This window comes from Temnothorax americanus, unplaced genomic scaffold (genome assembly GCF_048541705.1).
Source record: "Temnothorax americanus isolate GAGA-0224 unplaced genomic scaffold, ASM4854170v1 Scaffold1, whole genome shotgun sequence".
Taxonomy (NCBI): Eukaryota; Metazoa; Arthropoda; class Insecta; order Hymenoptera; family Formicidae; genus Temnothorax; species Temnothorax americanus.
This window is the reverse complement of record NW_027509230.1, coordinates 3329717-3353961: the sequence shown is the minus strand read 5'-3', so window position 1 is coordinate 3353961 and position 24245 is coordinate 3329717. Positions and strand designations below refer to the sequence as shown.

The 24245-nt window shown below is 44.5% G+C and overlaps 4 protein-coding genes across 19 annotated transcripts; 2 read left to right on the top strand and 2 right to left on the bottom strand.

The window, feature by feature from the left end:
* Positions 1-85: 85 nt before the first annotated feature.
* Dock (SH2/SH3 adaptor protein dock) lies at positions 86-5342 on the top strand. Of its 5 annotated transcripts, none has more exons than XM_077401062.1 (5): positions 86-641; positions 2387-2554; positions 2670-2681; positions 3315-4252; positions 4546-5342. In XM_077401062.1, exons 2-5 carry the CDS (start codon positions 2488-2490, stop codon positions 4765-4767), a joined length of 1239 nt encoding a protein of 412 aa, XP_077257188.1. In that variant the 5' UTR covers positions 86-641; positions 2387-2487; the 3' UTR covers positions 4768-5342. The 5 variants fall into 5 exon arrangements, with proteins under 5 accessions (XP_077257188.1, XP_077257205.1, XP_077257224.1 ...); XM_077401069.1 differs by lacking the exon at positions 86-641 and adding an exon at positions 653-1062; XM_077401079.1 differs by lacking the exon at positions 2670-2681.
* Positions 5343-5601: 259 nt separating this feature from the next.
* Drongo (Arf GTPase activating protein drongo) lies at positions 5602-9380 on the bottom strand. 3 transcript variants are annotated; one of them, XM_077400566.1, is made up of 7 exons: positions 9214-9380; positions 8918-9114; positions 6926-7452; positions 6632-6820; positions 6344-6526; positions 5965-6092; positions 5602-5872 (listed from the first exon to the last, which is right to left on the bottom strand). In XM_077400566.1, the coding sequence occupies exons 2-7, from the start codon at positions 9079-9081 to the stop codon at positions 5819-5821; spliced, it is 1245 nt and encodes a 414-aa protein (XP_077256692.1). In that variant the 5' UTR covers positions 9082-9114; positions 9214-9380; the 3' UTR covers positions 5602-5818. The 3 variants fall into 3 exon arrangements, with proteins under 3 accessions (XP_077256692.1, XP_077256700.1, XP_077256703.1); XM_077400574.1 differs by having other exon boundaries at positions 8925-9380; XM_077400577.1 differs by lacking the exons at positions 8918-9114; positions 9214-9380 and adding an exon at positions 8665-8852.
* A 317-nt stretch (positions 9381-9697) lies between these two features.
* Positions 9698-15558, top strand: Fkbp39 (FK506-binding protein 39kD). Of its 6 annotated transcripts, none has more exons than XM_077400797.1 (6): positions 9702-9903; positions 10225-10548; positions 10793-10972; positions 11174-11269; positions 12935-13916; positions 14087-15558. In XM_077400797.1, exons 3-6 carry the CDS (start codon positions 10852-10854, stop codon positions 14166-14168), a joined length of 1281 nt encoding a protein of 426 aa, XP_077256923.1. In that variant the 5' UTR covers positions 9702-9903; positions 10225-10548; positions 10793-10851; the 3' UTR covers positions 14169-15558. The 6 variants fall into 6 exon arrangements, with proteins under 6 accessions (XP_077256903.1, XP_077256940.1, XP_077256923.1 ...); XM_077400788.1 differs by having other exon boundaries at positions 9702-10025; XM_077400783.1 differs by having other exon boundaries at positions 9702-10025; positions 10119-10548.
* On the bottom strand, positions 15189-24135 carry LOC143894598 (uncharacterized). 5 transcript variants are annotated; one of them, XM_077401004.1, is made up of 7 exons: positions 20613-24135; positions 19596-19882; positions 18700-18998; positions 18106-18596; positions 17674-17957; positions 16017-17194; positions 15189-15712 (listed from the first exon to the last, which is right to left on the bottom strand). In XM_077401004.1, the coding sequence occupies exons 2-6, from the start codon at positions 19751-19753 to the stop codon at positions 17182-17184; spliced, it is 1245 nt and encodes a 414-aa protein (XP_077257130.1). In that variant the 5' UTR covers positions 19754-19882; positions 20613-24135; the 3' UTR covers positions 15189-15712; positions 16017-17181. The 5 variants fall into 5 exon arrangements, with proteins under 5 accessions (XP_077257130.1, XP_077257143.1, XP_077257138.1 ...); XM_077401017.1 differs by having other exon boundaries at positions 17674-17954; XM_077401012.1 differs by lacking the exon at positions 20613-24135 and adding an exon at positions 20177-20305.
* Positions 24136-24245: the final 110 nt, after the last annotated feature.

Sequence of the window (24245 nt, the reverse complement as noted above, 5' to 3'; positions counted from 1 at the left end):
CGATACCTCGACCATAAACGTCGCGCGAATGCGAATGCGCGTATCGGAGGGTTCGTGGTTCGTTCGTCGCTAGGTGGCGCGGCAAACGTTCCGTAGGCGGTCCTGGCGGTCTCGCGTCTCGCGGCCATCCTCGCTCGCCAGCCAGGGTGGGTCTGTTTTTCGTGCGGGAGGGGTCGCCGTCGCGTACGAGCGCGGCCGCGAACGTGTGGCGAATCGGCGTGAGCGTGAGGCATCGCTTCGAACCGTCGGCCGTCGACTCGCGCGATACGGAAAGTGGCGGCGTGGAGGAAGGGCGGCTCCGTGTTCGCGCGTGGCCCCTCGGGCCCGGTGACGACGACGGGCGACGACGACGATCGAAAGTGGATGGAACGCGGCGCTCGCCGCGCGCTCCTTCCCTGACTCCCCGCTCCTCTTCGCTCGCACGGGAAACAGCGAGAGAGAGAGAGAGAGATACAGGGCGATAAAGGCGAGAGAAAGAAAGAGCGATAGGGTGACAGACACGCACGAGCCCCCCCCGGCACATAGGTACGCTCCGCTCAGTCGTTTCATGGCTGCGGCTCGGGGTGGGGGAAAACGAGCCGTGTTAACAACGTAAGATTCCAAAAGCTCTTTATGCAGGAATATGTCAAGTTTAAAAATCGGTAAGTCCGACGGCGCGGCGTCCGCGCCCGTCCGTTTCTCGCTTCTTCTTCTTGCGCTCCTCGCACGATAGTTGTGTCGCGTCGCCTCGGCTGTTTCCCTTCCTCGCGAGAAACGGTGAGACGGTGGGAAGAGAAGCGGACGAGGGAGCCCCCCACGGTCGCTCGGGTCGAGTCGATTTTCCCCTCGATAACGCGATAGATCGCCGGCGCGGCGAGTCGGAAAACCGCCTTTGACTCCGGCGGCGAGCGTGGTTGTGAATCTCGAGTGACCGCGGTGCGCCGCGCAGATGCGACACCGGCTTTTATTCCTCGTGCTCTTTTGACCGCTTCTCGCTAGATTAGTTCGCCGCCTAGGCGCGACAGGAAGGAGAGAACTCGACGGTTTTTTCAAGTGCCTCCAGCTTCGGATGCTCCGTATTCCGTAAGTCCGAGTCGCGAGGCACAATCCTGACGGAGAGAGCACAGCTGCATCGCTGTTGCGACGCCGCGACGGCGATCGTCGCTCGAGAATGACGTTCGATCGATCCTTCCTCTCTCACGTCCACTTCTGTCGGTGCCTTTTTGTTAAGAAAACGTTGTGAATTGGAAAAATTCTCGGAACTGGACGAAGATAACTGAGATTAAAGTTAATCTATATCGGTAGAAATGGACGTCAAAACGCCGGGGGATAAGAAACGAGATGGGAGAGACGTATCGGCGTTATCGCGTACCGGTGGATTTTGTTTAGCGAAAAATTCATTTCTTTCGAGCTTCTGTTTTAATAACGAAGAGCGCGTTCACGTCTTTCTTATCGGATATGTCGGGATAAATATGTTAGTTACATTATACCTATTGGTGATCGTATTTATTAGCTCGAGTAGAGTAGCACACTTGTCTACCGCATGCGTATGTGTTTGTATTACGGCACTCTGATAGATTATGCGCTGTCTATAGAAGTATTATTGTTATATTAGCATAACTGTCACTCAAGTTTAAGTAACGCAATAGGCGGTACGCGATGGCCGTTGATTTACACGCCGCTTACAGCAGTTTCCAACTGGTTTTATAACGTTATCAATCATCGCCTCGAGTCGCTTGCCAATATTCATTTCTATAAAGTTGTGATCTATATCAACGTAGATTGACTTTGATCTTGGTTTAACTTTTACTTTTTGTCTTTTCCACGAATCGTTTCAGTTCCATGAATTATAGATTCGTGGAGGAAGATAAAACACAAGTTGGACCGAGATTTAAATTGATCTTGCATTGATGGAAATGGACGTAAAAAGAGTTCGTAAACGATTTTGTCGCGGCGTAATTTATCGCGATACAGTGGTTGCTATTTCGATAGAATATATTGCACGTTTGTAGAGGAATAAAAGTTTCTAAAAACGTAAACGGGCATGCCATAGAGTGAGTCATTAACGTGTCGGTCGGTATTGTGCCGTCATTCTCATTTCTCGTAAGAGAAAATTTGTCTGAAGAGTCTCCACGTAAAACTCTAAAGTTAAAATTCAAAATTGTGTTTATCGGCACGAATTACTGTAACGAGTATATATTGCACAGCTGTAAAATGACCGATTAGTCAAATGCTTTCCTCGGCAGCTTCGCAACTCCGTAGAGAAGTTGCGGGATCGCCACTACGGAATGTGCGTAACGCACTCTGTGACGTGTGCCATAGCTCTTTAAGTATATTACGATAAAAATGAAGTCCGTCTCTGATGAATCTTGCGCTAATGATCGTTTATTTTTGTTTTCCCCCAAAGTGTTGGTAATGCACTTGCTTGCGCTACCCTTGAGAACGATGGATTCTGACCAAAGAAATCAGCAGGTGCATCAGCACTGAAACAAAAAAAAAAACTAAATAATGAATGCCTGCCGCACTCACGCCGTCGACTCTGTACAAGCAGACTTAAGATTTGTTGAAGTAGTACGTGAGTAGCAGCTACTCACACGCCACACTCAGCTGTGTACATACAAAAATCTAAATACATATATATCGTCGTACACATATATATATATATGTATTTATTTTCACGCACATGGCAGCCATGAAGCATGGTACGTTTTATTTTCGTACGCTTTTTGCTTTGTATGTAAATCTTTCTTTTGACTCGCGACGAAGTTTGTCATCAGGTCTACGCAAAGTAATTGGTTCGACCCTGATTCGTCCTTGTGTATCTTGATAAATTTTACCGTATACCTTGGTTTCTCTGAGAATATTAAGGATTTTTATTTTTCTGTCGTCTTTCGATCAAATTGGATTGCTGCGTGAATAATTGATCCTTGTACCGACTGTGACATTTGCTGCGTAAATTTCTATTAAAGTATACATTTATTGTTTCTGTGAGCAGATATATAGAAGTAATTTGTGTGATGATTAAGAGCGGTAAGTTTGGTTCTGTCTCGCGTATCCCATTGACAGAAATAGTGCGAGAACCTGATGATCTTGTTACAATGTTATTTTGTTGATTTGTGACGCGTAAATCTTTTTTATGTATTTATAAATTCAACAAAAATCCGAGTTGAATCTGATGGTTGATAATTTATAGCGAAGCGTTTGTAGTAAATATCACGTGTACTAAACAATGATTAAACAAACGTTGATTAAAAGTGGAATCTAGTCTAACGCAATCATTTCTCACGCATCTTTACGTCGGTATGTGCAATGACGATGGCCGTGATACGTTTCAGGCAAGACGAGTCAAGACGACGTATGTTACGTTGTCGCCAAATATGATTATGGGGCACAGGGTGCTCAGGAGCTAGACTTACGTAAGAACGATCGCTATCTGTTGCTGGACGATTCGAAGCACTGGTGGCGAGTGCAGAGCGCGAGAGGACAGGCTGGTTATGTGCCGAGCAACTATGTTAAGAAGGAGAAGCCCTCGCTGTTCGATAGTATTAAGAAAAAGGTCAAGAAGGGCTCCGGCTCCAAGACGCTGCCATCCGGTAACTCGCCGTCCCGGGCGGTCGAGTCCCCCGTCATGGCGCGACGTCTGCCGGCCGATCCGAGCGAGGCGATCGGCACCGCGGTCGTCAAGTACAATTACCAGGCGCAGCAGGCGGACGAGCTGTCCCTCGTGAAGGGCACCAGGATCCTGATACTCGAGAAGAGCAACGACGGCTGGTGGCGGGGCCAGAGCGGCACCCAGGCCGGCTGGTTCCCGTCGAACTACACCCAGGAGGAAGGCGACGCCGACGACACGCTTCACACGTACGCGATGGCCGAGAACGTGCTCGACATCGTGGTGGCTCTCTACTCGTTCTCGTCCAATAACGATCAGGAGCTGTCGTTCGAGAAAGGCGACCGCCTCGAGATCCTCGATCGTCCACCGGCGGACCCGGAATGGTACAAGGCGAGAAACAGCCAGGGACAGGTTGGCCTGGTACCGCGCAATTATCTCCAAGAGCTCAGCGAGTACTTGACGCAACCGTACCGCGAGCGCGGTATGACGAGTAGCGAGATCAGCCAGGGGGATTCCCTCGAACGAAGGCCGGATCCCGGCGATCGGCCGCATCTCGTCGGCAAGCCTTGGTACTACGGTAGTATTACGCGCTCGCAATGCGACACGCTGCTCAATCAACACGGCCACGACGGAGATTTCCTAATCAGGGATAGTGAAACCAACGTGAGTATAGCGGCTACCGTCGCGATTAAATCAGAACTTAGCAAATTTTTCGCGAGATACGATCGATTATCTCCCAGTCGAAACTCAAACTTTCGAAGATCTTTGCGATTATCTTATTTATCCACGTATATAATTTTTGCCTGTATTTCAATAAAATTAATATCTTCAAGATTTCATTGAAACTCTAAAAACTTACAATTAATCGAGAACTCGCTGTATTTAATTAATTGTATTGACCAAATATGACGATAACACGGTCATTGCTCATCGCTCTGATTATCGTCAATTTTTAGATGGGCGACTATTCGGTATCCTTGAAAGCGCCGGGACGCAACAAGCACTTTAGGGTACACGTGGAAGGAGCGCTATACTGCATCGGTCAGAGGAAGTTCCACACGCTAGATCAGCTTGTAGATCATTACCAGAGGGCCCCAATCTACACCAATAAGCAGGGAGAAAAGCTGTACTTGGTGCGCCCACTACCAAAAGGCAATGCCAGTAGTAACGGTTGCTAGATGAATTCGTGCCACGAAGAAGGAGACGGTCCATGCGCTTTCAGATGTATCGCCAAGATACGCGACGCCTGCCTAGTAATATCAATATCACACATCTCTCGTACGTTTATACAATAACAATTAATATAATTGGTCTACTCGTATATTAGTGTTTCTCCATTGTTTTTCACCGTTTACACAGCGAGGTATAATTTATTACTCTAAGTGAATCGGTAACACGTATTACACTCCTCGGAGCTTCCAGACTACTCGACAAACGAACAAAGAAACATTGATACGACAGCTACACGAGCTAATTGACAACACAAGGCTTATCTTTATATTCATATGTAATTGTAAAACGCGAACCGACTGTTATTAATAATATATTACAACTGCATATAATATAGACTGCAAGTGTAATGATCAAGTAATAATTAATTATCATGCAATTATGAACGATTAAGTGGATCTCTACTCTAGAGCTATTGGTATTGAATTATAACGAAGACTATTAAGTGTTCATTTGTGATTTTGTATTTATATTAGAAGTTTTTAAGTAAATAAACTATTTAAGTGTGCATAAGAAAAAAAAATGTATTTCGACTTATTTCTTCTCTGTCCATTTTCAATTCGGTAACAGCTATAATACAAATATGTGTGCGTTTAAAACTCTTGTGCTACGGTAAGAGTTTTACTCCTTATTTTTCCAACATTGGTCATTGCCGCGTTGCATAATTTATTTTTTTTTAGGTACACGTATATCGTCAAAAGAAACAATGAAAAAGGAAAGATTTGTCTTATTTAAGAATTTGTCGCCAAGAAATTGGAAGTATCGCCAAGTAACAATCACGATTAGTAACAAATATTAATCTTTATTAACGTATATTATATTCATAAATAAAAGTATTTTTTTTCCCCATTTATATAGATATGAGATTGGTGCTCCTGGGAATAAAAGTTAATGGCACTAATTGCCAATAAGGTCACGATATAACAATTTACCTAATCTAAATATATTTTAGTTCGAATTATTTGTTCGTATCTCCATTCAAAGCTTACGCGTACATAATCATAAGAAGGGGTTGTTCGAATTCCTTGTCACGTTGCTCACGCCCGTGCCCACCTGTAACGATGATTAACGATGATTGAGTAAACATATCGAGAGGAAGAGCCTTTCAAGTTTATTACGAGAATTCAGACAAAATTACGGCTTACCACGAATGGATTTGCGTGGTACGCCGGTACCGTCGGTTGCCATACTTTGTTCGCTAGCGGCGTCACGAGTTGACTTAATTGGAGTACATCTCCGTTACTAGGTGTGCCGATGCCTATCCATTGCGAATCTGAAAGTTTATCCCAAGCATTAACGTTGTTACAAACTAAAATTACCGACGATTAATATAACACGATATTTCTTTTTTAACGCTCCTGATTCCTGAATTCTTTCGAATTCTTCTAAGCTGAAAGTGATCGAAATAAGTACATATAAACATTGATAAAAAATAAATTACGAAATAATTGTTGTACAACAGTCGTAGTAACTTTTTTTTTAATTTTAGTTTTGGAGAATGCGTGAGTTAACGTCATATCTTACCATTATTTACAGGGAATTGAGTCGGTTTAAACGGATTCGCGGGATTGCACAGAGAGCTATCGACGGATTGAGTATTATTGTTGACTACGTTTGCAGACGGCCGCCACAAGTCACCACCCGTGAAGGGATTCGAGATGACGCGTGTTTGATTATTTACTCCTATGCTCCACGTAGCGTTCGGTGCTGCAAATGAGAACTTTGTTTAATCCGATGCTTCCTTTTTTATATCAATCGGTGTGTAATTAATCGGCACTTTGTTATCGGGTAATCCCCGCAAATGATATTCACCATTCGAATTATTCGCGTTCCACGTAGATGCGGATAAGGTTGTCTCCTCCTTCAACTGCGTTTGCTTCATCAGCGAATCTAAGTCTTTAAGTGCCGCGTAACGATCTTCCGAAGGTGGCGCGTGTATCCCATTCATGTTCATCGTGCCGTTCCCACCGACCTGATCAAACATTGCGGACGTTTCCATACCTCAATAATAAAATTATTCGTTATAAAACAGGCGTCGCGTTACGATGTGGATTTCTGACGTAAAAAAGGGAGAAGACAAGGTACCGCGATACCCGCTGTACTCACTCTTCGAATTATTGAAGACCGGATTATTGTCGAAGTTAGCGAAGAACGGCTGCGGCGCGAATGGCTGCTGACCGAACTGGCCGACCGGCGCCGTCGTCGCCGGACAGAAGGGATCGGGAACTTTGCTGAAGTCGGCGACGAAGTCCGTCGAGAAATTGTTCGAGTTGTTCGTCGCGTCTGTGCTCGCCGACTTCTGACTGACCGGCGCGGGCAGCGTCGCGGACGTTCCCGAGTTCGGTACCCTCGGGACGCTGCTCGCGGACTGCGACCTCGGCTGCGCCACTATGTTTTGATTCGCGATCGACGGGTCCAGGTAGTATCTCTTAATCTCGTACTTGGCGCTCATCAGGTTCTTCATCTTCTGCTCGTCCTTGGTGTCCAAGTTCTGCGGGGAGTTGGAGTTCATCAGACCGAGCCATATTCTCCTGCAGTACTCGTTGCCGTGCTCCTTTACGAAGTCTATCTCGTCCTGGGTGAACGTCGCCATGGAAATGGACTTTACCCGGTGCGGTGGTGTCAGGCCTCGTCTGGAAGCGCAGTGCAACGCGAGAGCTTGTAGATTAGGATTCTGACTCGATTTTATCAATATGAAGATCGGATTGACGAGCGGATGGACAAACCTCGCGATCGTTAACGCAACGCGATTCGCGTAAATACTTATGGTTCCCCGTGGCTTGAAAAAATTATTGGTACTACCGGTACTATCCTTTCCGAGAAAATATTTTCATTTACAGCCGATCGGCGGTTACGAGGGGGACCGTAATTTTGGAAACCAAGGCTTTCTACGCCGATTAATTCGAAATTATTTGTTAGACAATACGAAACGAGAGAGCGAGAAGGAGAGAGGGGAGTTCGCGGAAAATCAATGAGCGCTTGGCAATTGTAATTACGTCATACGGACAATATTTTTCGAGCCGCGGTTCGCCCCGGGACACTTTCGTCCCGCGATACCCCCGGACCACCCGACCCGGCCAATCGTTAAGTTTCCGTGACGGAATAACAACGAAGGCCTCGCGTGCCTCTAATACGTCGTAGGACGCAAATATAGCCGTGTAACGAGATTTAAAAATCCGCACGTGCGCGCGTGTGCGGTGCAACGCGGCGGCCGCCTCGCCTCGCGCAATCGGCGCAATGCGAGACTGCGAGACTTGACCGCGCGCGCGAGCGATCGCCAGTTCCTCGGGAATGGAAACAAGAAGCAGAGAAGAGGGAAGAAGAAAGAGAGAAACGGACGGAGACGAGAGGAGACGCGGTCTTTTTCTCTCCTCGGCGGTAACATTTCGACCACCGATAGATAACCAGAACTGCGCACAAAGAAAACGTCGACGTCGCTGATAGCGCTAACTTCCTGGCTGTGGAAGCCGCGCCGACGTTTTAACGCGATGACTCAGAGCCGCGCGAGAGCGCACGGTCTCTCCTCTCTCGTCTCTCTTCTTCTTCTTCTTCTTCTTCCTCCTTTTCGTCGCGTCGCGACGCAACGATCGTGAACGCAAAGGCCCGTACACGTGTACGTTTACGTTGCCCGAAGCGATTTTCGCGCGGAGGCCGCGCGTCCCACGCGGAGGGGCATCTCCGTGGCTCGGCGGCGGCCGCGCGCGCGACGGGTTTTCCTTCCCTCTATTTATAGCCGTCGACCAGAATTTGGAACGTCGAGCCGATGAGCGCTACATCGATACCATCGCGGCTTCTTCGGTCGTGTCCCGAATCGCAGGATACTGGTACCGTCGTGGCCTCCTCACCGTGGTCCCGGGAGGAGAGATCAGAGATCGTATCTCGGTCAGGATCCTCGCACCTCGCCGCCGTCTCCCCCCGTCGTCGTCCGAGACCACGGGTGACATTTGCCCAATGTCACGCCGCCGCCGCCGTCGTGGGGGAACGCGAGAACGGTACCGCGCAGCGAACACGCGCGCGATCCAGGAAACATCCGCGGGGAGGGAAGGAGGAGGCGATGAGGGCCACGCAGAGAAGTCGGAGAGAGCCGGAGCTACTTACAGCATACCAGAGCAAGAGGTGCAGACGAACGAGCCGATCGTCATGTTGACGTAAGTCGGGCCGCGCTGGTTGCAGTCGAAGCATTCCTTGTTGCCCGGCTGCGAGACCAGTTCGCGCAGCGTCTTCAGGTTCCTCTCGTCCTGCTTCCTCTTCGTGGACGCCATCCCGTGCCGTGCGTGCCTATGGCCTATGGGTGCCTGCGTGCAGGTGTGCGGGCAGGTGTATATATGTAAATGTGTACGCGTCCGCGCGCGCGCGCGCGGGCGCGCGTCTGCGACGGGGACGAAGGAGCCTACCTCGGGTAGGCCGTCGAGCGGTCGAGCGATCCCCAGGTGCCAGGGAATCCAGGGACCGTGCGAACCCACCTGTCGCCTATCGCGCCGCGCCTCCGAAACTGACTGCGAACTGCGATCAGTGCGATCGCGACGCGCCGCTGCGCCTGCGGTTGCAGCGCCTGTCGCCGTCGCCTCTCTCCTCGCTCTCGCGCTCTCTCCTCTCTCTCCGTCGCTTTGTCTCGCTCTCTTCCTCTCTCTCGCTCGCCTTTTCAACCCTTCCCCGACGGGCATCGACAAGTGCGTGGATACGCGACGTCCAATGGGAGAGCGCGGATCCTAGGGATTCCCGAAGACGCCATTTTATTTCTAGGAAATTAATCTTCTTATTGGACGTCGAACGGAGGAATCTGCCGTCAGAAGAGTCAGCTGTGGGGTGGGTACGTCACGGACAGAGGGCGACTCTCTTCGATCGAGATATCGAGATCCGATTAGCTGGCTCGGCGATTAGTTCCACCTGCGAAAGGTGGCGGAATTGCTTGAAACGAAATTTCCACTTGGCTACCTGGCTCACGGCTCGCGGCACGCGCGCGGTATTAAATTCACGATTTACTATTGTACGGACATCGCGTATCGCCGCAAAACTGCATTCTTTCCGCGCGCGCCCCGTTATCACCCGCGTGCAGGGTGAACTTGGACGGTACCGATAAAAGTGCACGTTGAGGATGACGATGAATGGGAGGAAGGTGCCCAAGAAATTGGCATCGTGGGAAAAAAAACGAGATGGACGAGTTAGGACCGACTGCGCGTGAGTTTGAAGGACAACGTTATTAGAGGTACTCCTATACGTCGTCCTTCAATCTCACGCGCAGTCGGTCCTAACTCGTCCACCTCGTTTCCCACGATGTCAATTTCTTTGGGATTCGCAGAAAGAAAGACGAGATTGAGAAATACCTCCGTAAAAAGTATGCAGACGAGTTCTTTTTTTTTTCGATAAATTTATCAAATTTCTCTTTTTCTTCAATGGTTCTACAGCTGAAGATTGAGCCATGGCTTTTTGAAGTTCCGCCGCCTTCATCAAATCCGAGGCCTCCCTTTTGTTTCGTAACAATAATTTTGCCCTAGTGCCCCAAACCTAAAGGATATTACACTCTCAGAATGGGTTGCCATTACCCTTCCGAGAGGTGGCGATCAAATAAAACCGACGATTTTTGGTCGGATTTGAACTCGGATCTTCGGCTCGTTAGAGCAGCGCACATCTTTCTGCGCCATGATCATGATCGCCACATCCAATCTCAAGCTGAAACAGAGAGAAAGAGAGAGGGGGGAAGAAGAAGAAGAAGAAGAAGAAGAAGAAAGGTGATGAAAAGTATATGCATACATTTTGCGGTACATGTTGACAGAATAAGCTCCGCCCCTACCAATAGCAACCTCGGTATACGTATACAAAACAATCGCCAAAAATCGCCTGTTGTTCACAAGTTGACCACACCACTCACGCGTAAAAGATCTTTCTTGTTCGATGGAAACCCCCCTTCCACTGCACGTGATCGCAAGCAAACTAAATTCTATTTACCTCTGATTCACCACATTTGTGTCCTAGGAGTTGTCGTGTACGGACGAATCTCGTTCTCTCTGGCTCGATCGGTCTTCCGTTTTAATATGGAGAATACTACGAGCAATTCTACGAGAGAGAGTAATTCTACGAGCAAGTCTATTAGCAAGTCTATTAGCAAGTTTATTAGCAATGCTACTGATGGCGATGCATATATCAGCATTTGGGGTAAGGCACATAGGAGTTTGTTCTGTAAATATCAATAAAATATATGTATATCGTGGCAAAATGTCTCGTCCGGCCAGCGGTCACCTATTGCCGTTCGTCCGCTTCGAAATTGAGGAATCCAGATGCACGTGTCGACACGAAAACCGGCACGAAAGATCACTCGGTGATGTTACGCTTAATTTCGCGTTACTTGTGTTACAGCATTGCTACTGCAGCCGCACAAAAAGTACACGCAGCTCGTAAAACAGTCGTTCCATTTGACCATGGCGAGTCTGGACGTCTCGAAGATTATCATCGGTAAGATATAACTTACGACGCGCTTTCGTAAAATCTCAACGGCATACCTGAAACCCACCGTTTTTGTTTCCACACGTTTTTACACGCGTTGGGGAATAACTGCTGATAACTGCGCGTGCATACACGTACGTGGCATGTGTCCTAACAACTCCTACACACAGGACGCGGAAACACCTTGCTGCGCTCTTTCCGCGTTCTGTATGCAGAAGCCGTAACATCGTTGAGATGACACGTGGCTCAGTGTGAGTGCGAATGATCGGTAATCGAAGAATCGCGTGAGTTTGATTCCGAACTTCGTCACGCATAATTCTCGTTGGATGTCTATTTCTGTCAATGTATAGATTCTTTTTATTCTCGGTTTAACTTACATTTTATCTATTTCTAATTCTTAGAACTAAAAAAAAAAGATAAAATGTAAGTTAAACCGAGATTAAAGTTAATCTACATGGGTAAAAATAGACATAAGATGAGATTTCCTTTAAGGGGAATAGTGAGCAAAAGAAGGGTTCCCTGCTTAAGAGGAGGAAAAAAAGATTAGTAAAAGATAATATAGGGTATAGAAGTTTTGTATTAAATAACTGGAACTTTTCACGGTCTTGAAATCAATTGGAGACACGACGATAAGATTAACCCCAGTTGTACACTTGTTTTTTTACTCTTACTTCGCGTCCGTAAAAACCACACTAGGGTTTTACCTCGGATATTTTTTCATCATAACTATCACCGTATTTTAATCTTTTTTTTTCTTCCGATCGTAAATAAATTGAAAAATACGTATATTAATTCAGAATTAGTCTAAAATGATAACAAGTACCAATAAATACGTCTTGTAAGATTGTGATTACTCAAAAATGCAAAGTAAACGTCAGATTTTGAAAGAGTACATTTCAAAGTACAAAAAAAATTTTTAATATTGGAATGTTATCAAAATTGCAAAGTTCCAAAAATGACGAATTTTCACATTTCTAGTTTCAGGCGATTTTGTAGATAAAAGTTTGAATTTTTGTTAAAAAATACAAACCAATGATAATGCATGTTTATTTACAAAAACAATGAAATAAAAAAAATCAATTATTCACATAGATTACGTCATCTATGACGTTCAATACATTGAGCGCACAAAGATTGATGAGACTCATCGAGGAATTTTGTACCGCGGGTTCGCAAATTATAAGTCCTTTTATTTTTGTCACGTGGACAAAACTTGCATGTTGTTTTTTTTCCTAATTTGGCATCATCTTTTACGCCGCACATCTTAAGTATCGTCCGAATATTTGGTGCCTAACGTGCTCTCAATGAGTGCTCGGACAGATATACGTAACGATTGTTGTAATCGCGACGACATCGTAAATGACTTAATTAGCTCAACAGATACTCTTCTACGAGTTTCCATTATTTATCTAGAACAATGCAAATGTATACTATTGGTACGCCGTAGTATGTTCTAACGCATTCAGCAGAGACCGCTGCTTTGCAACTGCTGTTAAAATTCATGAATTTGATTAGTGTTATATATCTTTAGCTTCGCCGGTCAAAATTAAAAGCACACAACAATCATATTCACAAATTTTACAACAATTGCATAACAATTGCATAAAGCAGTTTTCACTGCCGATCGCAGCCAATGTGTGCTTGAAAATCCTTATTGCCTCTTTCTTTTCACAGATCACCCAATACAAGTAATGATGATTGTTGGTGGAGACGCTACGAGATATTTGATTTGCACTTTAGACAAGGCAAACGTGATGCAAGTACCGCTCAACTTACATATTGAAAGAGGAACTTTTATAACATTTTTGTGCAACGGCGGTGGTTATGTACACTTGAGTGGATATTACAAAAAGGTGGTAGATGATCCCGACCCTAAAAGCATTATTCCTGTGCATATAATGGAAGGTCTAACTACTTCGGAAGAAATAAGCGATTATATAGAAAACAATGAGTCAATAACGTACCAAGATGACGTATACGGAGGCTGGATAGTACAACCTGTACGGTGCCGTCACTCCAGGATCCCCTTAAACGCGATAAACTACCAAGAAAGTGAAAAGAAAGAAAACTCGAAAAGGAAAGCAAATTCTCCGGAAGACGAGGCAGCAAAGCGCATGAAGTCGTCAGCTAATTCCAATGAGAATCGCAGCGATAATGATAATTGTGATGATACAGAAAATTCTGATGACGACGACGACGACGACGACGATGATTATTATGAATCAACAAGCTCCGACAGTGATGAGGATGAAATCGAGACCCAAAAAAGTGAAGAGGAAGACTCTGAAGGGCAAGAAAAAAATGGAAAACAGCAAGAGAAGAAAGTGACCGGAGAAGAAGCCAACGGGAAACAGAAAAAGAAAAGGAAAGAAGAGCAGGAAAAAAATGACACAACATGGTTTTTACCCGGTGGTCTACAAGTGATACAGCTAAAACCCGGCACTGGGAAAATCGCGGAAGTGGGCAAACATGTCACAATTTATTATTCGGCTTATGTACGGATTGGGTCAAAAATGCCACAGATCGATCGATGCTTAAAAGGACATGGCTTGGAATTCAAACTCGGTGCAGGGGTTGTGCTCCGCGGTGTGGATAAAGGAGCGGTTGGAATGAAAGTTGGCGAAAAACGTCGTCTCATAATACCACCGAAAATGGGGTATGTATAGCATTTCGCTTATGCCGCTCATGCATTCCAATTCGTTTCACGTTTCCACATTTTAATGAGGGTCATCTTCACAATTTTTTTTTCAATCTTTTCAGTCAAATGTGTTGTTTGTCACACTATTTTGAAAAAAATATGTGAATTAATACATTTTTCTTTTACAGCTATGGATCTAGAGGCTCTGGACCCACTGTTCCTCCTCATGCTACACTTATATATGACATTGAACTTATAAAAGTCAAGTAAATATTAACAACCTAGGCATTTCTTATAGGGATCTTTTTCAAAATACGTTCTTTACAACTACTACCTCAATAGAATAAGACAAATTTTTTAACTTATATTTTAATTATTATATTTACATAAAGACAAGAAATACTTTTTTAGAGAAGCGAATTAGACAAGAAAAACGTTATATATAAAATTAACGATATACAGGGTGTTTCCTAAGTGATGTCGAAAATTCCAAGAGTGATTCCTTGGCCGATTTTAAAGAAAAGAAGTTACTATGAACATGAGTTTAAAGTTAAAGAAAAATAAAACTTTGAAGGCCCATAACTCTGCAGGGAAGCATTTCCGAATCTATATTCATACTTGGTAACTTTTTTCTTTAAAATCATTTGAGAAAATCACTTCTTGAAGTTTTCGACATCACTTAGGAAACATCCTGTGTATATATATGTATCTCTCTTCTTATCGTCTCAACAAAAAAATATTTGACAAGTCTAAAGATTTTTTATCATATATAATTTTTAGAGTAAATTTTCAAGTCAATCTCCGATAAGATAGCGTTTGTAAGAATTGTTCAGAATAAATGTTCATGATTATTAAGAATTATTGAAGAGATAATAAACCTCGACTGTATTTATATAGATATCTGAACGATCACCTTGCGATATAACATTAAATTTACAATTTGTTTTACGTTTCATAAATTAGGATACTCTGTAATGCAATTAGAATCTAGAACTGTTCTTTTCCTATGGTTGTCATTCATATGGACAACACAACATGAACAATAGCAATTAAAATGCAAATTTAAATGAAGTATCACATTGTAGATGAATATACGAAACGTCCAAATAATAGGTCGCAAGTTTAGTGTCATAGAACTTCGATAACACGATATATGAAATAACTTGTTTATAAATCTTCGATACTAATATGTCGTTTTGATATTTTGACACGCATATTTCCCAGAATTTCTGTCGCTCCAAATTACATATTAGATCACTGAAGCGGTATTGAAGTAAAAAATGCATAAAAGAATTTATGTACATTATATATTTATTCTATTATACATGAGATAATTGTGTTCCATTTAGCGAATCTGTCATATGTGCATACGTATAACAGAAAGACCCCTTACAAACCACATAACTAAGTCTTTATAGGATTTAATATGTTCTAATATGTCGACACATCAAATATGCCATATATGCGTAACAGTTACACAGTTTAATTAATCGAAATGAAAGATTACCTTACTTTTTAGTCGAAACGTATACAGATTGATCACCGTCCTAGCGACTCGTCTAACCGTATCAATAGAATATATTCAAATAATAAACTTTTGATTATTCAACAAAATGTATAAATGTCGAAGTAAGCCATGTCGATTGAGCAAACCGCACGTCTTGGGCGAAAAGCGACCCGACTGTTCCTCATTCGCTTTTCTTTACCGCGTCACCCTTATCTTTCCACGACAAGGTACACGTCCCGTTCTTGCATTCCTTTATCAAATCTGGACACGGTCGATCCTCCTTGGCCTCCTGTCCCTTATTCCTCAACTGCCACCACTTGATCAGTAACGGTTGTATAAGGAACCTCCATATTATTAGGATTATAGGAACCGCAAAGCATGGCACGCACACCATTCTGTGTATCTAACTTATTTTTACGATCTAAAATTATACAGGGAAGCAATTTTTGTTTTTGTTCATAGAGAGAGACACAGAAATGACGGATGTCCGTCTCGGAGCGACCGGTACAGCATCTGCAGCTTCGTGATAAATCACGTCGTTTTTCTTTATCGTCATTGCGTTTGCCGTACACGCTCACTTCCGGACTGGCGGAAAGAAAGGTGATTCTTACTTCGAGGAAGAGGCAGAGAAGCGACGTTATATCGAGCCTCCACGGGACAACGATCGGGCGAACGTGAGAGAGATCGATACGAGCATAACCTGGACGAGATCGTGAATTAGGATGCCTGGAATGTTCCCGAGGAATGCAGAGAATATGGCTTTCAGCTGTGAGAGCCGAGGTGATCGCGCAACAATTTAGAGATCACTCCGCTAGATATAACCCCTCCGAAACTCCGAACGTCGACTCGCCCCTTTAACAATTCTTCGCTTGACCTGTCACTCGCGTGACGACACATCCGTTATTCGCCTGTCGTTCGCTAGCGCCGCGCCGCGCCGTGCGCGACTAGGGTCGGACTAGTGTCAAATTGGCGCGCGCAGGTTACTAGCTGGTCTTCTTGGGGCGACTCCGATCAAACTCCGGCTAATTTAAACGGCGATTAACTTGTCGGGCAACGCTTGCATTTTGTCAACATGGATATAATGATATTTTGTCGTTTAATGTCCGTTTCTATCAATGTAGATTGACTTTAATCTCGGTTTGACTTACTTTTTATTTTTTCCATTTCTTAAAACTGGAAAAAAAATAAAAAACAAAACATTGACAGAAGATATAGAAAAGGAGATTTAATCAAAGGTGATGAAATTTAATCAGAAATTTCACAATAATTCGGTTAAATTAGTCACCGATTAACTTTATCAAGTACACTGTTAAATATTAAAGGATAAAATTTAATACCATGGAGTTAAATAATATTTTGTTAATTTTTAACTACTGCATATGTGTGTTGAAATTTATTATTCTAACACAAAACGGTATTATTTTTTAACCCCATTGGTTTAGTTAAATTGACGACATATTGAGTAAGAGCAGCAGTAGCATGGTCATGTTTTAAAAGTTTAAAATGACTCAAATTGAGTATAACATAACACTGCGAATTTAACAGTAATATTTTAACGCGGACATAATTATTATTCATTTGTTGCTTAACGTATAGAAACAAAAAACGATTAGATCACAGGGACAGTGAATTATGCAATTTTGCTTTGAACAATTCTGTCAGTTAAACTGATCGCCGAATTAAGTTAATCGGAGTTTAGCCGAAGTCACCCCGGTTCTATGTAGGTAGGTACCCGTTTTTGTTTTGCCGCGCGACGTCAATCGACTGGTAACGTTATTAGCGCCTGCCTCTGCAAGAGAAGTCTAATTTATCCATATTTAACACAATCGTGATGCGGAGTAATACGCATGCAAAAAAGAACATGGTCACAGCCATATATCGTGATTGTAGGATCTTATCCTTGGATTCCACACTTAAATATGTGTAAAATATACATATATATATATATATATATATATATATATATATTTATATATGTTATAAGGTACTGAAAGAGAGATATATTACGAAACGAGAGTATCTGTATCGCAAAATATTTGTGGTAAGAGCTGCTGAAATATTTAATGTGTTTCATGTCTATTTCACTTTAATCTCGATTTTTTTAACTTACTTTTTATCTTTTTCTAGTTCTCTCTAAAAATTAGAAAAAGGATAAAGTAAGTTGAACCGAGATTCATCGACCCGACGAATCAGTTCCTTCATGAGTAAGTATATACTCTCGGATGAACATTAGATCGCGCGGGTAAGTTCTTTCCTTTTGACTCTTACATGCTTCCAAACACCTTGCGACCCCTCGTTACGGATAACGAGACGACGACGACGCTCAACACGAAGAAAACCAGACCGAAGAGAGTGGTCATGGCTCTGCACCACTGCCGCTTCCGTTTCGCTCTCGCGATCATCCGGCCTAGACGCTCGGCCTGCGTCACGTCGAGCGTGAAGTCAAAATCCTCTCCCAAGCCACGAACGGCCAAGCGACGATTCCAACCGTTCGCGGTCGACGAAGCGATCGTTTCTTCGGCGGACGACCCGACGTCGCTGCATTCCAGCTGCTGAAACAACGTTCCTCCATGTAGCGCAACTATATACACGCTTGTACGAAACGAGTCAATTGGGACGCAATTAATTGGACAACGTAAATCCGAAAAGTCCTCTCTTTTCAAATAGTCACGCTAATTGAGCTAGGCGGAACATACTCACCGTCGAATACCTCGACTCGGTTTCGCAAGGCTTCTTTCTCGCGAGGCCGGAGCTCCTTCTCGTCTCGCTGTCGCTTTGGCGTCTCGTCGTCCTGTCGTTCTTGAGCGACGGCGCGGACCGCGCCGAGTTGTACCCGTAGAGGCAACGAGGGCTGACGTAGAGTTTCGAGTTGATTGGATTCACTCTCGATGGCACGTTCTTTAAACAGCTCGGCCATATCGATGAATTCTTATCGTTGAACGCCCAGGGTGGGCGAACGTACTCGTACACGTTGTCGTGCCTCGTGCCGATCTCCAGAGAGACGATCCGCGAGATATCGCGCAAGATCTCCTCCGGTGCCGCCGTGACGTTACCGTCTATCACAGAATTGAGGGTTTGGGATAATTCGAGCAGCACCTCGCGCGCTCTTGACGATGATGAAGTCGGCGGCGGCGCGGGCGGCGGTGGCGAATAGTTATACGTGCAACCGCATACCCGACACGTATAAATACCTGTTACGATAGAACAAAGACGCTTCGATAAGCGAGATTTTCGAAAAGTGAAGATGGATGGGTGTCATCGCTTTATTTCGTTCTGAACGCTTTTCATCGTTACCTTCGTAATCGCCACCGCGATCTTCGGCGTGACGATAGATGACGGAGGGCCAAATGGGCCGCGGAATCGCCTCGCTCTCGTGAATCACCGCCAGGCCGCCGTACGACGGATCTCTCGTCGACGCTGACGCGTAATAGGAATACGAGCCGGCCGACAACGGCGGCGAGTGGCTCGAGTAACCGGAGCTGGTCGACGTTCTGTAACATCTTCGTGGATTATTGCGTGACGCCGTTGACTTGCCGCCTACGATGCCGCTCACGAATTTCGAAATTTCAATGTCCGCCAAGTCCGACCTTATCCTGAAAAATTATTCGAGTACATTGTTAAATTCATAGTGTCAATTGTTATACTCAATTTGAGTCATTTTTAACCATTTCTATAGGTCGTCACCGCTTTTATTCAATATATGTCGTTAATTTAACATTAAATCAATAATAAATTTCATATGGTAGTTAAAAATAACAAAATGTTACTTAACTCAAGGTACTGAGTTAAATTTCATCCTTCAATATATTTCTTTGTAACAGAATAATAGTATATTGTACAATACTCGTTTAATAGAAAACAATGAATATATTGTCGAATAATTTTATTAAATTGGAACAAAAAATGTATATGTCGCATATATTTCTCGCATAAAGTTGCGATTAAAATGCAATTTCCAGATTGTTTTATGAGAATCGAGAAAATCATCATTCGGCTATCAATGTATCTCTGAGAAATAATTTCTTCAATCTCTTCTTGAAAGAGACTAGTAGAAGAGCGACAAACTTCTTACGATTTCAAGTATATTAGCGAATAGGTGTAAGAATCATCCACTTGTTTCTGATCTCTTTTCATATTTCTTTTGGGAATTCTAAAAAGACGTAAGTAGTGTATAACGATTCGAATCCTACCACTCGATCTCGTATGTAGGCTCGATCGTAGGTGAGAGAGACGCGGCGGTGTAAACGCGCCTGTCGGCCTCCGCACCTTCGGGATCGATCCGACTCCTGATGGTTCCGGGATCGCGCGGGACCGCCACTTGCCTCGCTAGGCCGGCACTCGGACGCATCCCCCGACGGCACTCGGTGGCATTCGGACGCTACCGCACGGATCGGATGCAGGCTCGTGTTCAAGGCCAGTAACCATCGCTGCATGCTCGATCAGCTGCGCTTTCGTCGTTGACGGACCTCGTGGCTTCCTGCGGGAACATAATAGCGATCGGTCTTTTCGCTGCCTCTTTATCGAAAACGAATCGCGCTCCGGCTTGCTTTATGTATTTATATACACGCGTGTATATTTAACCAGACGATCTTATCGGACGCGCGCTTGCGACGGCGGATGATCCACGTTGACCACGTTTCAAGGTCGCTTTCACATTCGTTGTGTTCACGTAAGAAATCGACCGACGTAAAGCGCCTATTACGTTATTCGGGACGTGTCGAACGAGCGAGCGTTAATGGAGGTCATCGTTGTCCTTTTTCATCAAGCTTACGCTATTCCCGATTGCGAATGTTATCCGTTTCTCCTTCCCTCCGGCTCTCCTTCGCGCGCGCGGCGTTATCGGTACCCTCGGCACGAGGCGAGCGGCTCCTCTCCTCTCCTCTCCTCTCCGGCGCGGCATGTGTCAAATTTCGTCAACATGACGTACGAGGAGAAGAGAAAGCGGATGTGCGAGAATAGCCCGCTTTCGAATTAGGTCAACATGAGTATTGGAAAGTGCCCTTTGTATTCGTTGCGTTAAATTCCGTTGCGCGTGTCGTTCGCCACGATATACACGACATATCCAATTACCCGCCCGCCACTCCGTTTTTTTTCCCTCATTTCTCGGTCCCAGTCGTGATCCTCGAGTCCCTCCATCGGTAATAAAATCGATCGGTCGTTCGCAGATCAACGTCCTTACAGCAAAAGCTACGTGTTGTTGTAATTACCTAGGATACGTGGATCAATGTACATGCCGCAGCACCCGATTGTCGTACATTCCATCATCGGCACCCGGACGGTCAGCAGCCAGTCACTTTCACATCAGCGCGACACGTTCGCCAATGTTTACGTATTAACACCGTGCACCCTGAAATATCGCACAACATTAATAAAAGTTACGCGCGAAAGAGGAACGGTCCTCCCATAAAGCGATCAATGATTATTCTCAGCGAACAGCGATTCGCACGTTATCTCTGCACGAACGCGGTTACTTTCACAAATTCTTCTCAAGTTCGTCGACTCAGACTGACAATTAATCCATAATTCAACGCCGGCTTTCTTGTTTCTAAATTAAAAATGCGCGATTTTTTATGTACACGTGTCAAATCGCGTAACAGATCATATATAATCTTTTATATAAGTCAACGAGCAACAAGGAAAAGCTTTGAGAGTTAAACGCGCGAGTTAATGAGCTATGTAACATTTAATTAATAATTTAATACAAGTTATAAATCGTATACGTTTCTACTTTGAGCAATCTTCAGCGACGCGATGATAGATAAATAATCTCAAGCTTTCCGACGAGTATAAAAAGTGAATATTAAAAATTGAATATACAAAGATAGTTAACTTCAAGAGAAAATACCATAAAATTCTGCCAATATTCATAATCCGCAAAATATTCGGACTAGAAATGAAAATTGGGACTATATAAAACCGGCAAAGAGAAGTTTTGTATTACATATTTGATTAAATTTACATAGAGCGTTAACTCTAGCCACGTTTGACTCTCAAAACCTACTTTTCCTTGTTGCTCATTTTAATATCGAGAGGGTCTATAGTTAATTAATTATTAATTTTTATATAAGTGTCAAAAAGACGAACCGAAACGAAAAACAGACGCAAACACGGCATTTATTAGTTATTTACGCAAACGCACGTCGTCGTACGTGGGTTGTAGCATATCCAAGCCGGTTATGAGAATTAAGTATACGTTTTCGCACGTCTGGTCTGGAATGATAAAAGCGTAGCCAGGCCTTTTCTAAACTTGAGTCACGGTGCCGCCTGCATTCGCGGCGACGATAACGATCTTCGACGTCGGCCGTTGACGGGCGAGATCTTAGCATATTTTCTCCTCGGAGAGTTTCGACTGCCTTTCTACGTCTGGCGGTTGTTACATATATACGCACGCGAGGGAAGATATCACACGGCGGAGACACGCGCAACGTGTTGGACCGCCGAACGGCGAGCGTTACGCGGCCCGCGGAACGAAACCGCGAAAAAAATATTTGACTCACGGACTTTCACTCGCACTCATTCAGGGCCGTCGTCGGAAAAAAAGATCATCACCGGCCACGCCGACCGTGCCGCCTCGCTTCGCCAACGGTCTCTCTCGACCGGGGGAGAGCCCCGAAAGATCCTCGCGACCGCTTTCGCGGTCGTCGAAAGTTTCTCGCGCGCGCGAATGACATCTCCGATGATCGTTTACGGACATATACGGATCCTTGACGGAATCGCCACCGTTTATGGCATCGCGTTCCGTAAACGTGTGGGATCTCCCGAAACGTCTCGGGTGATCCGCTGGCGATCTGCGATCTTATGGACCCGTGACCCGTGTGATAGCTACTATATAGGTTTACGCGATCAGGATCACCGAGCGATTAGAAAAAGTTTCCAAGCGGTTTTATCTCGCCTAATCTCGTCTCGTCCTTCTCTCTTCCGCGTCGATTCAAATATCCGTATAATCCGCCGTGAAGCGAAGTGCCAACAACTCGAGCCGATACTTTCGTTTTCGAGCGGTGTTCGATACGCGACAGATCCCGGACTGTTACTTGGAGAACGAAGGAGCGACACGCCGATTCCAATTGCGACACACACCGACATACCACAGGTTCCGAAGTGCTTCATATGGTATCTATAATACATGAAGAAAGAAAGTGACGATGACTTGATTGTTGATATTATAAGTAACGCTCACAGAAATAACAATGGTGTTGAGATTTCTCGCGGTAGTGTCGCGAACAACAAAGTAATATAATTATTAGGCGGAAGATGCGTTTTCCCTCGCTGCCTACCGAGCGTTTCTTTCGTTTCTTTCTCGCGCGCAGTTCGCGAGAAGCGCGTGCACGGTAATCGCTGTTCTAAACGCGCGGGAAGGATAGGATCCGTATTCGGTAAACGATCTCGTTCATCGGTTTTTTTTTTACGTGTTCCGCCGCGCATATCGCGTAATTACGCGTATACCTTTCCGTCTTTCTCTTTCCCCTCTCTCTCTTTCTTTCTCACATCCTTCTGCTTCTCATCTCCGTATCCGTGCCGTGCGCGCGGAGGATGTGCACAAACGGGCGAACTTTCACACGCGCATCACGTCGATCGCGTCCGCTGCCCGCGCTCGCGGCGGTCCAAAAGAAACTGAAAGACTCCATCGGCGATCAACGGCACGACACCGTCCGTCACCGCCACCGAGATCGCCTGCTCCTTTCGTCCCGTGGGGGTTGTATCCGGTTGTTGATCGTCTCTCCTCCTCCATCCCCGCCGTTGCATGCCATTCCGTTTATTACTTTCCTTTATGTTTTTTCTTTCCTTTTGCACTTGATTCTGGTTTCGCGTGTTTTTCTGGCGAAATAAAAAATGAATGGAATATACTTTGTACTTCAGGCATACGTTTCTATTGTAAATAAATAAATATATATGTATATATACATATATAGGTATATATTAATAGCTAAAGTTATGAAAATCAAAATTCTTTAATTTTCTTTAATTTTGGATGTGAATTTATATTCACGGACATATTATTTTATTTTATATATACATAATTTTACAAACGCACAATTTTGTTATTTCCATACATATAATACGTACATAAACATATATATATATATATATATATATATATATATATATATATATGATTTAAAATCTATCTGATAAGTATGATTAGGACTGCGTTCCTTTTGACGCTTTCAGCGCTGTAAGCATATCATTCTCTTTGTTGCTCATCGAAATATCAAACGAATACCTATCAAATGGAGCGATGCTTTCAGCGCTGAAGGAACGCAGCCTATATAAGAATATTAATTTTCGTAATATGAGCTCGAGACCTTATATTCGAAATATATAAATCTCCAAATAACTGATTTTTTTTTTTCGATATTCTGGGATTCGAATTTCAACTCTCACCACCTCTCCTCGAAATATTTCTCATACGATCGTTTTGACGATTACTCGAGAATCGTCGAAAGGCGCGCACGTCCACTTTCGTTGTTCGCCTTATCGAAACGCGCTGTCCCGATGAACGTCGACAATTTTCCGAGGCTTTCCACATGTTTTCGCACGAATTTGGCACGGTACTTGCGAACTTCTCAGAAGGTATGTACCTTCGACGAGCGCAGCTGCCGCAGCTTCAACCTTCAACCCTCGCGCAAGTCCACCGACAATGGATTCTTCTAAACACAAAAAAACTTCTAGGATGACTTTGACCAAAAAATCACGAGTAGCCGTCGAATTAGCTGATCGGAGTCGTGAATTTTTAAATGGCAGGACGCATATAGTCGATTGGTCGATTTGTATACCGCGCTGTCTACGGCGCTCGGCGACATCGCTGCGGCTGCGTTCCGGTCCCAACACGTCATATACGT